The 16,561-nt window shown below is 39.7% G+C and overlaps 2 protein-coding genes across 2 annotated transcripts; both read left to right on the top strand.

Annotated features, from left to right (window-relative positions):
- Positions 1-843: 843 nt before the first annotated feature.
- Positions 844-3,294, top strand: LOC116326640 (insulin-like growth factor-binding protein 5). The gene is made up of 4 exons (XM_031747988.2): positions 844-1,291; positions 1,643-1,671; positions 1,797-1,916; positions 2,031-3,294. The coding sequence occupies exons 1-4, from the start codon at positions 982-984 to the stop codon at positions 2,133-2,135; spliced, it is 564 nt and encodes a 187-aa protein (XP_031603848.1). The 5' UTR covers positions 844-981; the 3' UTR covers positions 2,136-3,294.
- A 1,893-nt stretch (positions 3,295-5,187) lies between these two features.
- Positions 5,188-15,802, top strand: LOC116326639 (phosphatidylinositol 5-phosphate 4-kinase type-2 gamma-like). The gene is made up of 10 exons (XM_031747987.2): positions 5,188-5,529; positions 5,618-5,715; positions 6,443-6,539; positions 7,066-7,215; positions 12,059-12,205; positions 12,514-12,552; positions 14,877-14,990; positions 15,067-15,322; positions 15,460-15,563; positions 15,644-15,802. Exons 1-10 carry the CDS (start codon positions 5,380-5,382, stop codon positions 15,722-15,724), a joined length of 1,236 nt encoding a protein of 411 aa, XP_031603847.1. The 5' UTR covers positions 5,188-5,379; the 3' UTR covers positions 15,725-15,802.
- Positions 15,803-16,561: the final 759 nt, after the last annotated feature.

Here is a 16,561-nt window from a genome sequence, read left to right as displayed (position 1 = left end):
TCCTAGCAACCATGAGATATTAAACGTATCAATTTTATGGCAAAATACTTTGATCCGGTCCTTTAATTTCATGTGTTTGTGATTCACAAATGCGGAATTTACAGGGCGGGACTTTTAGCTTGTGGCTATTGATGTCTTAGTCATCTTGTCTTCAGCGGCACTCCTTCAACCTCCCGGTGTCAATCAGTGTCAGCTTCAGCCCTGAGAATCTGTAAACACACTCTGAGAACACACTATCGATTTAGCGGATAACGTTTAAAAAAAAAAGTAGTGACAATATCAATAAAAAGGTTGGAGGTGTTGGAGTACCAAAATGCTTTTACTGTTATTAACAGAGAAAAACTTCTATTATTTGGGGTGTTTTTTGAGGCTATAATATATATATATTTATATATATATATATATAATATATACATATATTTAATATATATATATTTAAATGCCATTGAAAACCGTGGTGTAATAAAACTAAATTTATACTGCAGAAAATAAAGTGTCTTTTTCATCTTTTAGCCCTACCATGATTGACTGGCCATAATAAAGCAGCACCTCCGTAAATATATGACGATGATAAATGATCCTCTAAGTGGGGAATAGGCAGAGCAATGGTGTAGCAAATGCAGCATCACTTGTGATTTATGTCAATGTAGAAAACATAGCTATCCAGTGGCATGACAGGCAACAAATGGCATGAGCGTGCGTGAGCACGTGTATGTGTCAGAGACAAGTCAAATGGGGTGTGCTCAGCTGTGTGGAAATGAGAGGAAAGCTAACATTCTCCATCACGTATCCCTCCCATACCTTTCCTCTTTAAAAGCTGCTGCCAGTGGCGTCTGTCAGCTGCATTATCACTTGCTGCTCTCAGCTGGAGCAAATTATCCAAAACTGGGAACAGAGTTAGAAAAGGGAATCTTGGAACCGTTTATTACTGCTACGAGGCTGCACTGGAACCATTTATTAGCAGACAACTTTTAGTGTAAGATGTTTATGTGTTTAAACATCCTGGTGCTGCTCCTCCTGCAGCTGGCTTGTTCAAGCCCACTGACCACACCGTCCAGAGGATGTCCTACCTGCAGAGGAAAGCACTCACAGAGGCAGCCGTCTGTAGAGGTAAATACCACAACTTTGGCTCTTGGAGAGCCGTGCGGCGTCTACACTCTGAGCTGCGCCCACGGTCTGCGTTGTGCACCTCCAGACGATGAGCCGAAGCCCCTGCGTGCCCTGCTGGAAGGCAGAGGAGTCTGCAGTAATGCCAGTAGCACCAGCCCGACTAAACCGGTCCATGTTGCTGGTAAGTTTCTGCTTACTTTTTGTACCTGGGAGAAGCTATGAATTAATCAGTGAAAGAGAAACCTTATGGATTTAGGAGTCCTTGAATACTTATTATTATTATTATTTTGCTATTGTTGGCTGAGATACAATCTTAAATATCACATTTAACTCGAAAGTTAGCGTCCACTCACTGCTTTTCAGGTTATTATCATGTTATAATGGAAACTGGAGCATGACTAGAGAAATCAACATGTGTTACTAAGCAAAAGATCTCAAAATGTGTGAAATCTTCCTCAATTAAATGGCATAAAAGCTAAAATTTAAAAAAAACTGATGTTCTTGTTTGTTTTTATTTGCTTTCATACTCTAGAAAGCACACCTACTGAGAATCCAGATGAGGTAAAAATGCTCTTCCTGTACTGTAAACCTATGTTTAAAAAACAAAACAATACAAAAAGAGCACGACTGACAGTGAATTATGGTAGGCACTACATATATCTGGTTAATTCTGTTCCTTCTCTCAGGCTCCATGCCGTCAGCTGCTAACGACAATCATCGAAGGTCTTAATGCCCATTTATTTACGTCAAACCATGATATCTACATGCCCAACTGTGACAAGCGTGGTTTCTTCAGAAAGAAGCAGGTGAGTTTCCAAATTAGATGATTTATAGGAAAAAGGACTGATCTCAGATTGACTCTATAGAGACCAGACATCTTTGCATTTAACTGTTTATTATGTCTGTTGTGTTTGCGGCAGTGTTGGTCATCTCGAGGTGGGCGGCGAGGAAAGTGCTGGTGTGTGGACAAGAATGGCATGCCGCTGTCTACAAACACTAAACAGAAGGGCGGTCTGAGCTGTTAAATGCAATGAGGAGGCTGAAGCTTCAGTCCCTGTGTGAGATTACGATGAAGGAACACCAGACGGAGCGTAAAGGGACCGAACACAGTGCCTCTTATGTGACTGTGCGCCAGCAGAGAGAAGGACATCACTGTTACAAGGCTGTTTAACAATCAGGTGAAACTTTAGTGTCCATGCGCCCTCTGCTGAACACATTAAAACTTTATTGGTTTGATGTCCTTTCACGTTAACCCTCACAACACGCGGCCATTTAGAAATGCTGTTTGCTTTTGAAGGGAAAGCACATTTGTTTTCATCCTAACTGATTCTAAATATTGTAACTGACAGCTATTGATTATTAGATTGATTAATCATAAATCATTTATGATTTTTTTCTTGAATAGAATATCTATGTAAGCATAGAGAGGCACATTTTCGGCATCCACCAGTGGCACATTGTGTTATTAATGCAAGTTTTGAATGTTAAAAGAGTGACTGATCGCTAGAAAAAAACTCTTTTCCAATTATGCCGGCATAGCTAAAACCTCCAGGGCTGATTAAAGAAGCAATAAATTTGGTTAGGTGAGTGTCTGAGGAATCAGCCTCAGTGGGTTCAATTATATTCTCAAAGTGGAGCAAAAACAAAAGAATTTTATCCCGAAAAACTTTGTTATTAGGAATGAGTCCTGCACACTGGTGTATGCCAGCTTTTAGTCCCTTTTTCTCCTCTTCTTCTCTGATCAGCTCAGAAGAAAGTCTTTTTTGCCATTTTCTGAGACCCAGTCGAACCCACAAAACCAGTTATTTAAGGTCATTTAACTTCATAAATTTCTCAATCCAAACAATAAGTTTAGAAAATATGGTGTGTCTTTTTTTCAATTTGTTTTTGTATCTTTTCAGTGTATTTATATATATTTTCCATATTTTTTTTTAAAACTTTGAAACCACTGTAATTGTACAACTGTCAATGCTGTAAAATATCTCAACATGTAATCCTATTTATGTTACTTTGGATATGATATTCTATTTATGTTAACACTGATAGTGCCATTAGTGATTAAGGACTTGGGGGCATTTTAGATTTTCAAGACGAAACACAGTATTACAAAAATAAATGTCTGCAAGATTTTTATTGGTTATTATATTAAAGATTTTTAAAATAAAACATGATTTAGTTTTTAAATTCATCTGGCCCTTTAAACAAGAAGTCTCAGCTCTTTAGTCTAGTGGTTCCTGCAACCACAATGAAAAGAATATTATGATTTGCTGCAACGAGGGTGTGAAACATGTGGTCTGGAGGCCCGAACTGGCCCGTGGAATGGTCCAATACGGTCCACCTGGTGGTTTTGTGAAGTGTAAAAATTACAGCTCCCACTGTGATTTGCACCAGGAAGTACAGTGTTACAAGTCTTAGTGGTTAACAACCAAGCAGGAAGCATAGGGTTGCACTGGCCCCACAGTGCTTATGCATGAATGAGACAGTGTATATGACTGTGAACAGGGCAATTCTGCATGTGCATCATGAGCACTTTAAGTAAAACTACTATCAGGATACTTAATTTACTTAACAATTATTCATCACAAACCAACAGTTAACCTCTTATGCAGTGCAACTTTTCAAATAATATTATCCACACATACTGGCCACTTTATTAGGTACACTTCTTTGGTACTGGGTTGGGTGCCCTTTTGAGTTCAGGACTGCCTTAATTCCTTATGGCATAGATTCAACAAGGTGCTGGAAACATTTCTCAGATATTTTGGTCTATATTGATGTGACAGCATCACACAGTTTTTGCAGAATTGTCAGCTGCACATGATGAAACTCTCCTGGTCCACAACATCCCAAAGGTGCTTTATTGGATTGAGATCTGGTGAATGTGGAGGAGGCCATTTGAGCAACTGTGACCTAATCGTCATGTTCAATGACATGATGCGCTATCCTGCTGTAAGCAGGAATCAGAAGATGGGTCTGTGGTCATAAATGGATGGGCATGGTCAGCGACAATACTCAGACTGTGGCATTTAAACGATGCTCCATTGGGCCTAATGGGCCTGAAGTGTGCCAAGAAAATATCCCTTACACCATTATACCACCAGCAGCCTGAAGTGCTGATCCACAGCATCATGGATACATGCTTTCATGTTGTTTATACCAAATTCTGACACTATCACCTGAATGTCAAAGCATGAATCACTAAGGCTCAGGTCACTAATATTCAAACTTGTCCAAGATTTTTAGTAGACCCACATTTTGCATCAATCTGAAAGTACCACATCACTTGAAAATAACCAGACTAGCCTGTCTGGCACCAGCAACCATGCCAATGTTCAAGTCACTTAAATCATCTTTCTTCCCCATACTGCTCAGTTTGAATTTCTGCAGGTCATACAGGCCATGTCTACACGCTCAGATGCCAATATTTGCACGAACAGGTGTACCTAACAAAATGGCACAGGCTCAGCATGACCCACTGGATTTTACATCAGTTGTCACTATTGTATTTATTTATGATAAAATATTCTGATCAGCCTGACCAGACAACACTGAGTAAGATAGTTAAGCCAGTATTTGCTTCTTTGTTGAATGACATCAGCATGTGAATACAAAATGCACGTATTCTTCTTTAGAGTATGTTTGAATGTTTTAAAAAAAAACCTTCATGTAATTTAAAATTATTTAAGTAAATGGAAACAAAACACATTTTTCTCATATGAAGCCTAATTATTATTAACAAATCACCAATAAGAGCTGTAATAATAGATGTGGGCCAGCAGAATATGATGGATACTTTGTTTCTATAGATTCCAGGTCTCCAAAAGAAACCAGTTTAAAAATGCACTTCTCTCCCCTACATACAAGTTAAAAGTTTCAGTATACTAGCCCTTTATTTACTTGGTATCGGATGGATACCAAACTTTGTAGCATCGCACTGAAGGTAATTTAGATGTAATTACTGCAGTTCTGTCTGTAAGCAAGCCTGTACGAAAATGATCATTAATATGACAGCATTGTTGCGCTCTGTTATGTCAAATTAACAAAGCTTAGAAATGAGCCACAAAATAAGATGAATACAAACGGCTCAGCCCGTGTTGGGGGAGGCTCTGCACCTGTTCGTTGCTGGACTGAAGGACCAAAAGGCGCTGGGCTCGCAGGGTGTTGGATCAAAGCGCTAATAGGCTGCTGCAGGGCGGACTTTAGCCTACTTTACATACAGAGACAACAAAACGCCTGCCCACAGACGGAGACGCGGATACCTGCCTGAAAATGTCTTCTCCCAGTGCTACCTCCAACCCTCTGAACACTCTGGCGCCAAAAAGGAAGACGAAGAAGAAAAACTTTGTTCAACAGAAAGTGAAGGTTTTCCGAGCCAGTGACCCCGTGTTGAGCGTGCTGATGTGGGGAGTCAATCATTCGGTAGCTATAAGGCCGTTTAATGTGCACTTCTGTCTGCCTGGGTATGAAAATGTTCATTATTAACTATTTATCCACTGATCATGCGCAGATTAATGACCTGAGCCAGGTGCCCGTACCTGTCATGCTGCTCCCAGACGACTTCAAAGCCAGCACCAAGATCAAAGTCAACAACCACCTCTTCAATAAGTACTGTGCTCTGCTCATAGGCTCTACTCAGCTCTGTCTGCATGATTGCAGGAGCCTCGTTGTGCTTCTTGTAAACTGCAGAGATTTTTGTTCCTCTCATGATTTATTTCTTGGTGTTATTGTCTCTGCTTATCAGAATATCCAGACCCCTTTAGAGAGCAACAGTGTTTTTCTTCACCAACATTATAGCTGCAGAAATGAGCGCAGTGCAATATTGTCTCGAAAGAGAAAGAATGATGTTATGGGCTGAAGTTAGAAGTGCAGCATTAACTTGTGTTTTTCTTTTACTTGCTGTGCAACATAATTTAAAAAAGGCATAAAAGGTTAGCTTGATGGATTTATCTGAAATAGTGGTGGAAGAGTGTTAGTCAGAGTGCTACAGTATAATAATCATTTATAAAAGCTGTGCTATACAGTGTCTGTTGTTAGGTTCAGTTTCTATAAGGACTGAGTCTAGAAAACTGAAAGGCTTTCAATAATCCTTTAATCCATTCAGGAATCCGGGTTGAGTAAAGACTCATGAACAGAGGTTTGACGGCCAATAAAATATTTCTCCAAGGTTAAAGTGCCGTTACTTTAGTGAGATTTCTCTGAACTTGTTTTGATGTGGAAGCTGTTAAACAGCAGGATCCCTAATATAATTCAGTCAGCTAATAGTCACGAGCATAGATCTGTTGTAAAATGTTGCTGCACACTAAATCTATGCATTATTGTTATTATTCCTCAGGGAGACTCTTCCAGGACAGTTTAAATTCAAAGAGTACTGTCCTCAAGTGTTCAGAAACCTGCGAGAGCGCTTTGGCATTGAGGATCAAGATTTCCAGGTATGATTCACAGCGAGTCTGCGTTTCATTGTGCAGTAAAATATACATATGAACGAAATCTATCGTTTCACAAAAATGTGGAGGCCATTAGAAAAAAAACATAGACTCGCACAAGCAGAGAACATCCAAGGCTCTGTGTGTTTTCCTTTGATAGAAACCATGAACTTTTATGTGCGTATTGATCTGCTCGCTTCTACATTTGCATTTCTTTGTGTCGTATTTTGCATGCGCCAGGTGGCACACAGCCATCCTCCAGTCTGGGAAGTGCACATTTGCTTAGCACACAATTACGGGAAACATATTGTTGCTGATAAAAGTCACATTAGCTTACTGCAGACCTGCAGTCAGAGCAATGCAAGAAGCATGTTAAAACAAAGCTTTTTATGGTCCAATCCTGCACAGCATTACATTTCCGGTATATGTAAGATATTTGCATTTGGTTCAACACTTTAAAATGTGAAAGGTTTCACAGGGCAGGAGGCTTCTCCTTCTGATCTCACGATGCTGTTCTCTCACTCACCGGCAGGTTTCTCTGGCTCGCAGTCCTCCTCTCAGACACGACGAAGGGAAATGTGCGGGCCCGCTGCTGACATCGTACGACCGCACTTTGGTTATAAAAGAAATTTCCAGTGAGGAGGTTGCAGAAATGCATAATGCGCTCTCTGCATATCACCAGGTAGGACTGACACAAGTTTATATGTCCTTTAAAGGTCAGAGAGTAGGTTCAAATTTAAAATTGGAGACAGACCCTCCAGCTTTCAGGCCCCTCTTCTGTGCAACCAGCTTCCAGTTTGGATACTGGAGAGAGGCACTCTCTCTGCTTTTACAATAAGGCTCAAAACTATGCTTTATGATAAAGGTTATAGTTAGGGCTGGATCAGGTAACCCAGAATCCTCCCTTAGTTACCCTGCAATTAGGGCTAAGGTGCCGGGCTCTTCCCATAATGCACTGAGTGTTTCTTCTTCACCTCTTTTCACTGTCTGCGGTCGTTCACCACTTTGCGTTTAATCATTAGTTATTATTAATCTCTGGCTCTCTTACACAGTGTGTCTTTTGTTGTGTCTTCCTCTCCTCACCCCTAACCGGTTGCAGCTGATGGCTGCCTCTCCTGGTTCTGCTGCAAGTTTCTTCCTGTTAAAAGGGAGTTTTTCCTTCCCACTGTCACCATATGCTTGCTCACATGGGGTCATCCGATTGTTGCGGTTTTCTCTCTTTTACTGTAGGATCTTTACCTTTCAGTATGAAGCGCCTTGATGCGCCTGTTGCTGCGATTTGGAGCTAAATAAAATGAATTGAATTGAGTTGAACTGAACTAAGAACATAGTATTTCTAGTGTGTGCATGGTTAAAATCCTTTCATACATGCACACATCTACCAGTCTTTTCTCTTTCCTTGTGTCGTTTTTATAGAAGAATAAAATGTGCCCTTTTTACATTAACCCTGGTTGCCATGGTAAAGGTTTTACAGCATCAAAGCTGAGACACGAGTGTTAGAATTTCATGGCTCCAGTTTTACATTTAAATTGAAGCTTATTAAATAATTCACATTGAGAAATGATTCTGTCAGAGCTTTTTCTGTTTATACAGATACAAAAAAATAACACACCAAACAGAGAAAGCTAAGTCACATGACATATTAACAAGTAGCATGATGTTTGTTTGCTTGTACTGTATTTCTTTTCTGTAGTGCCACAAAAGGCCTCCACACAGCTTTTTTTGTTGTTGAAAAAGCACTGATGTTACCAATGACATTTAAAAGAGCTTGCAGTAAGGCATGATACTGTTGCATGAGCCTGTCAGTGAATGTCACTCCCTAATCTCAGATCACTTTAATGCATTTCCACTGAAAAGAGACTGGTCCTGGTGCCAAAAAATCAATAAAAATGCCATGCCCAACGTTGGGACCACTGGTATCAATTGATATAGGAGGAGTTACCAAAAAAAAATCACTGATGACTCACAGACGTAGACCACAGATTCTGTACAACATGATTTCCTTTCTACAGATATTACTTCTGAGGCATAACGATTTTTCGTGGACCTGTCAAAATGTTTGCTTCTCATAAATCACCAAGAGAGAATCAAATACGCACCACCATCAGAGACTTATGCTACAGACCGAGTTGCACAGACCCAGGATATCTTTCCGCTCTCTGGATTCACTTACCCTAACACTGGCAATCAGGATAAGCGGTTACATGTAGCTGGTAATCATCTTGCTAAGTTAACCCAGGGTTTCCCCTGTGTGGTCACATGAAAGTGGTGGCATTAGCACTAGAGCAGTAGAGCAGCTGATGTTACACAGGAAGGTGAGAGAATACTATGGGAAAAATATGAAGAAGTTAAACAGGTAATATGACTGAAAGCAACATAGCTGCTGCAGACAAAGCAGTATGAGGGTGTGTGAGAGAAAAAGCACTTAAGAGTAATATCGTATTAAAATTGTATGTGTTAAGGGCTTTGGTTAATAATAAAGTTTAGCCTATCTGAAGCCTGAAAAGAAAGCCAGTAACATACTGACTGTGTAGGTTAACAGATTTATCATATCAAAATGCAACAAGATATTGATATTAATTGAGTTTTTCATTAAATTAATGTTTAAAGGACAGTTTTAATTCTTATTCTCTCAGCCGCAGTCCCTGCGATGTTTCATGATCTGAGAATAAATAATTCATATAAAAACTCAATTCAAACGTAGGCTTAGTCTATGTCCAACAGACCTCAGTATAAGGTCAGCAGGTGCAGTGCGGGGCTCTGTTTAAGGTCATATATGAATACTTATAGAGCAATAAGATTGTTACTGATAGTCATCAGGGAAAGATGAAAATGTTAGACACTATTTAAAAACTAAATGTTACAGTGACGTTGACCACAGGAGTTGTGTATGCTGTGTGAGCACAGTAGATTGATTAGGACAGGTGCAGTGCTACTGTTAAACAAACTAGAATTGTTTCTAGCTTGTTCACAATGCTAATGTGAGCCAGTACTCTGCCAGTGTAGGTATATAATCGACAGCTCAGACACACTGTGCATAAACTCAGTCGGTCCTGAAGTGCTCCTCCCTTTCCTGCATTCAGTAGAAGAAAGTCTTCATGGTGGAATGGTTTTGTGTAGATTTTGGGGTTTGGATTCTTAGTTGGTACATAGCTTTTACTATTCTTCTAGTATTTGAAGTTTGTGATAATCATTAGTGAGCTGTTTTGACCTTAAAGTCAGAGTTTTCAGTGTCATGAAAGCCGGGCTAAATCAGCATGGTAACAGGTCACTGTTTGAAAACACCATGTTTTTTTAATGATTGCTTAATTTACAACATTTTTAAAGTGTGATATAGATTCTCTGCTGGAGCTATATGTTTCATATGCAGCTTGTTAAGGCTACTCCTATTACTTTAATAAAACCACTTAATAATGGGCTCTGTAAATGTACAGTTGTGCAAACGGTGCCACTGGAGTGTGTATATATTAATCTGGTGATGCAGAAAATGTTTAAATGTTGTTATGCCTGATTCTAATCTGCTGCCAAGTCTCTTTTACACTGTTCGAACTGCAGCTGCAGGAACACTTAACACACACCATGAACACCTATCAATCAATTAAAGCAGATTCACTTTGGTCTGCTGACAAACTAAAGTGATTTCCACTTGCCAGTTTAAAGTTTCAGAGCTCTAATGTGCAGCCACCATATTAGACATAAACAGCAGCGCTGAGCGCTCACTTAGTGGTAACATTAACTCAAATTAAAATGTTTACTTCACCACTCTGCCAAATCCCAAGATAAATGATTTTGTTTTATTTGTTACAGTGTTGCTTTTCGCTGTTATATTTTCCAATTTCTTTATAGGTTTTATGACCACTTTATCATCATCATCATCATCTGATAATGGCTCTAATTGGAGCAGGCAACAGTCACAGAGATCATTTGTGTGAGACTCATTTGACATGTGAAACACGCCTTTTTATGAGAGCTTGAACTTTCTTCTGGTTCCCAGTTCAGTTTCTTTGGAGTTTGGGGTTCTTGCTTAGATTGCCCTCTTGTTCTAGTGTAAGTTTTCAGCCTCAGGTCCAATTTTGAGTTTGATATTTCTTGTGTGTTTTGTTCCCTCGCTGTCTCCTTATCTTTTCCTCGCTCAGTTTCTGTGCTTGTGTTTTTGTCCTCCAATGTCCCCATGACTCTGTTTTCACATTTAATTTGAGTCTTCTTGCCTCCATATTTAGCATATCTTCCTAACTTTACTTTTCTTTCATTTTTACTTGATGTTCTGACATATGTTAAGTGCATTCACATATGCCTTGCTCCCCACCTGTCAGTGTACCCGGGGATCGATTCACTTACTGTAACACTGGCCGTCAAGATAAGTCGGTTTCCGCCAGGGTTTTAATTCCACGTTCACATGAAAGGGGTGTTGTTGGCAGCATCAGCCACATTTATTAATAAGTTAATGACAGCAGATTGTTCATACAAAGAGGTTAAACGCACAATACAGACTGAAAATCTCACAGCAGTTAACTTGTAAGGTGATAGATTTACCAATATGACAACTCTAACAATAGGACACAGGAGAATCTGATGGATTTTAACAGAGTATTTTATTAAATTAATTTAGTGTTAATTCTCTCAAGTGCAGACACAACCACAAGTTTCCATGGTGATCTACCCTGGTAAGAAGTGCACCACCTTCAGAGTACAGAAAACCCAGGGTTAACTCTGGAGTTACCTGGATAAGACAAAATCCTGCTTGTTAGTACAGGCCTCTGTTGTCTGTCAGCCCTTCTGTGTGTATATATGTATATATGTCATCCCTTTGTCCACTATCAAAGTTTCTCTGATGTCTCTCTTAGTGTTCTCTTTGTGTTCCTTGGTTTCAGTGAAGTTTTGTATTTCTTTTTGTTCCATTTGTTTCATCCTAATTAAAGGTTTGACACAAATGTCATTCAGTATATTACCAACTCCAAGTCCATCAGAATTAGCTCAGTTTCACTTGTAGACGCTCCAGTGCACAAATGCAGTGCAGACAACGCTGTGCTCGGTGGCTTTGACACTTATTGTTGCTCACAATGAACTGTTTTCATACTTGAGGTATAACAAACGTCTCAAAATACAAAGCTGATTAAAAACTGAAGTCGAGCATTGTGTAAATCCATGTTTACTTGCTGGGACTGTACATCCTCCCTGCCTTTCTTGGCATTTCTTGCTATGATGCTATGAAATGACTTTATATTACCTGTGCGTTGAATCATATCTGTTACAAGAAAAACCTTATCTTACTAGGAACTCTTTTATGTTATCATACTTTACCTCTTATGCAATGTCTTAACTACGGTGTAGAGTCATATAAATGCAGGCAGTGTTTTCAAATGGAGTTCGTCCTGTAAATTATTCCAAGCCTAAATTACATCTGCGGTGCTGATCAGATGCCATAGGAGGATCTTCAGGAAGAGCATTAACCACAACTTATTATATTCATGTGCAGATGTTTACTCTTCATGACTGAAAATCCATGTACTGATGGTCTCTTCCAGCATATTGTCACCTGCCACGGCAGTACACTTCTCCCTCAGTTCCTGGCCATGTACAGAGTCACTGTGGAGAGTGACGACACCTACCTGTTAGTAATGAGGAACATGTTCAGCCACCGACTGCATGTACACAGGAAGTATGACCTCAAGGTAATCCTCCAGAGGCAGCGTATCTCATATGATAGTGTTTTATTACGTTTATCCGCTATTGAAATTCCTAACTTACCAAAACATTTAAAGACAATAGTTAAAAAAAAACACAGAGGGTTAAATGCTTGTGAATTAAAGTAATGCTTCACCCCAAACCATATTAATAGTAGACTGTTGGATTTATGGCCACACGTGTATCATTTCTGAGAACACATGAGTGATAATGACTATTATAGCTTTGAAAGTAATGAGCAAATATGGATCTTTGGCTCAACAGTAACACCAGTCACTTTCTTCTCTTTCATCAGGGCTCGCTGGTGTCTCGTGAAGCCAGTTTTAAAGAAAAGGTGAGATCAGATTCAGGTAAAGTCAGTCTATTGTCCACAAGAGTTGCAGTGACATTTGTCTTCCCTGGAAATAAAGCACACGTGTGGCCGTGGAGTGTTTAAGAGGCAGTGATCTATTACAGATGGTTATTTTTACGTCTTTTGACTCAGGCTCAATAAAAGAGTGGCTGAATACATTTGAGCTTGTTATTTTTAATTATGATAACCTTGCACTAACATCTCTGGTAAGAAAATGGTCAAAAAGGGCTCGACTCGACTCGATTATTATACACAGCGTGTTGCACTAAAAGGAAAAATATATAATCTTTGAGGTTGTTATTTCCAAAACCAGTCAAGTGCCTTTCTGGTCTTCAGTTTTTGAAGTGATTTAGTTCTGTGCTCACATCAAGCTGGGAGACTTGTGAGAGAGAGACATAAAAACGAAACGTCAAAAACAGCAGCTGACCCTGACTGATAAACACTCGTGTCTTTCAACTCCATGCGTCAAGCTTGGAGAGGCCTTTGCGTTTTAAAAAAAGCATCTCCACAGCAATCGAAGCCATTACGCAGCTATATTTCCATAGGATTCATTTTCAGAATTTCTTTCTAATTTCTCCTTACCAGCGCTTCCCTTGTAAAACCGCGGGTGTCCTTTTTAATACGTTTAAATGAAAGACATATATTGAGTCACAGAAACTTTTGAAAATGCGTTTTTTTTAAATCATTAACATTTTCTACAATATTTTTGAATATTTTGCTCTTTTCTTTTTCAGAAAAGAGACACTCCAATAAAAATGGTAGAAATATCCCAGTGAGGCAAAAAGAAAAACTTGGGGTACAGAAAAGAGGTTCAGTAAATAGCTCAAACTGCCTGAAGACCAAACACAGTAAAGTCTTAGGGTTCATCAAGTCCATTAATTAATAGTGTCAGGTTGACTTTGTAAGCCATTAAAATAACCGGTTTGGCTGTTGCGCAGTGATTGAATTCATAGCTGGTGTGCAGATTACAATGTATCATCAGTTTTTTTAAGTATGAATCTTTGATATGGTTCATTTATTTATTTATCTTGTAGTCAGCTCACATGATTATCTGCCATGATGAGCAGGATACCACAACCTATTTATATGGTAGTGTGCAAAAGTTTCCAGCCCTCGATTTCGTCACGTTTTGCTTCCTGGACCAGATTTTGTTGTGATTTTTGAAATAGTCTTAAGCAACCCAGGCTTTCTGAACATCTTTTAAAATTTTTCTATGGACATTGGCTGCTTTTTCATTCATTTTCAATCCAATCCTTGTACCTGCCAATTTCAAAGGAATATTGTTGTTGTTTGTTAAGCTACTTAACGGTGACCTGTGAATCATTCAAGCATAAAAATGCACCCAACCCAAGGGATGATCCAGTGTTGTGTCTACACATAACAGACAACTTTGTTAATAGCAGTCTGTCATAAAAACACATAATTTGTTCCCATTTCTTTAGTTGAATCTATGAAAACAATAACACAGTTTGACAGACAGGTGATTCCAAAAAAGCTTTTACCTGAAAAACTGTGAATCTTTCAGCCTAAACTTTGATTTTAGCTCACTGAGAATTTTGTAACCTGAAATTAACAAACAATTGTTCAGTACTGGGCGTAATGATAATGATAATGATAATGATATGCCACTACAAGGCAACATTTCTGTGAAAAAACCATCTCATTATTGCCTAACATTGTCTGACTTTTGGACTGATAGCTATATCAATCACTGACTCCAAGTAAAATGATAAAAGATGACGTGAGAAAGGAAAACTTAGCATACCTGAAGTGGCTGCACGTGTGCTACTGCCCCCACAGTCTGTCTGAAGATGTGGACGTGTTTAGTATTCAGGCTGCTCTCCCCGGTTTGACAGGCTACATCTAAGACTGCAAACCAAAAAATGTATTTTTTTTCTCTTTGAAATGTGCGCCTGAGGGCAGAGTGTGGAATTATTTTCCTATGTGTAACTGTTATTGTTTGCGCATTGTGACAAATGTGATTTTAAGATTAGACTTTCATGAATCTTCCCACAGAAAAATCACTTAGCAACAGGCTGTTTTAAACATCAGAAGCCCTCTGTTTGGCCTCCAGCGACGCTGACCTAGATAAAAAAAAAGATGAAGAAATATCTGGTTTAATGGAGGAAGTTTGACTAGCTGCAGAGCTGCGGGAACCTTTGATATTTCCATCTGTACTGATTCAGAAAACAAAATTATGAGAATGTTATTTGGCTTTAATCATATGAAAATGGGAGGGCTACAAATGTTTTGATGAAAAAAAAAATGCTGTTGAATGAATATTGTAATTCTTTCTGTATTTTCAGGTCAAGGAATTGCCCACTTATAAGGATGTGGACTTTATGAATAGCATGCAGAAAGTTTATGTGAGTGATGAAGAGAAGGAGAAAATTATGGACAAGCTCAACAGAGACACCGAGGTAAGAGAGGCGCTGCTTTTTGTGTGGGATTTTTGTGTTTCTTGCCTCTGGTGTGTAATTATTTCTCTCACTGCAGTTTCTAGTACGTATGAAGATCATGGACTACAGCCTGCTGCTCGGTATCCACGATGTCGAAAGAGCCGAGATGGAGGAGGAGGAGGAGGAGATGGAGCTGTCCGATGAGGAGGAAGAGGATGATGAAAATGGCCTTGCTCCTGCTCCCCACTCCACCTCCCCTGAAGGCATTACCGGCTACATGAACTCCTTCAAACCCATGGGTCCCGGGGAGTTCGACCCTTATGTGGATGTGTACGCTATTCAGAGCGCTGTGGGTGAGTCCCGACAGCTGAGACAGGAGCCCTGCGCTTTTTCACCCACCGAAACTTCCTCTCACACTGTGCTGCACAACATAAGATCATATGCGCAGATCAATATCGCTCGCCAAACACTGTGAATCGCTCCCTTGTAGGTGCGCCCCGTAGGGAGGTGTATTTTATGGGTCTGATTGACGTGCTGACGCAGTACGACACCAAGAAGAAAGCCGCTCACGCTGCCAAGGCTGTCAAACATGGGGTGAGAGATCAGTGCTCTGCAAAGTGTAAAGGGCTGCTTCTACTTATTTCTGATCGACTGTGTGTCTGTGTGTTTTGTAGGCAGGAGCTGAGATCTCAACTGTTCATCCAGAGCAATACGCTAAACGCTTCAAAGAGTTCATCGCCAAAATCTTTGCCTAGTTTAGGGATTCATTTAATACATGAGGAATTCAGCTTTGAAGTCATCAAAGCATCATCAATAAAGCACTAATAATTTAATGGCATCCTTTTCTTTCCCTTCCTGTTTAAAAAAATATTTACTATTCATAGGATTCTGCACTTCGAGACAGGCTGTGCATTTATTCCAAGTGAAGAATTTGCATAAAGGACTTCTTGGCAGCTCAGTGTTGTTAATGGGTTTCTTTTCTTTTGACGTGAAGGTTTGGCAACACTACTCTGAGTCTAAGTGACAGCAAGAAATAAAAGATTCCTGAAAGACATCTTTCAAGTTTACACCTGTAAACATCACTAATATGAAGGTATTCTTTTTACTGGCCAAAGATGATAAAATAAGCTTTACACCAGCCACATTATTAGGTACACCTTGCTTGTATTGGCTTGGACTGTTTTGCCTTCAGAACTGCCTTAACTCTTCATGGTGTAGATTCAACAAAGAAAACAAAGATTTTGGTCCATGTTGACATGATAGCATCACTCAGAACATCCATGATTTGAATCTTCTGCTCCACCATACCCAATCTGGTGAGTGTGGAGGGCATTTGAATGCAGTCATGTTCAAAAAAACAGCCTGAGATGATTTGAACTTTATGACATGGTGCGTTATCCTGCTGCAGCAGCCATCAGAAGGTGGGTACACTGTGGTCATAAAGGGATGGACATAGTAACAGTACTCAGACTGTAGCATTAAAATGATGCTCAGTTGGGGCTAAGGGGCCCAAAGTGCACCAAGAAAAGATCTCCCACCATTACACCACCACCATCAGGCTGAACTGTTAACACAAGGAAGGATGGATCCAT

This window comes from Oreochromis aureus, linkage group 5 (genome assembly GCF_013358895.1).
Source record: "Oreochromis aureus strain Israel breed Guangdong linkage group 5, ZZ_aureus, whole genome shotgun sequence".
NCBI lineage: Eukaryota > Metazoa > Chordata > Actinopteri > Cichliformes > Cichlidae > Oreochromis > Oreochromis aureus.
Note: the sequence above shows the minus strand (reverse complement) of the source record. Positions and strands in the feature narration are given on the sequence as shown.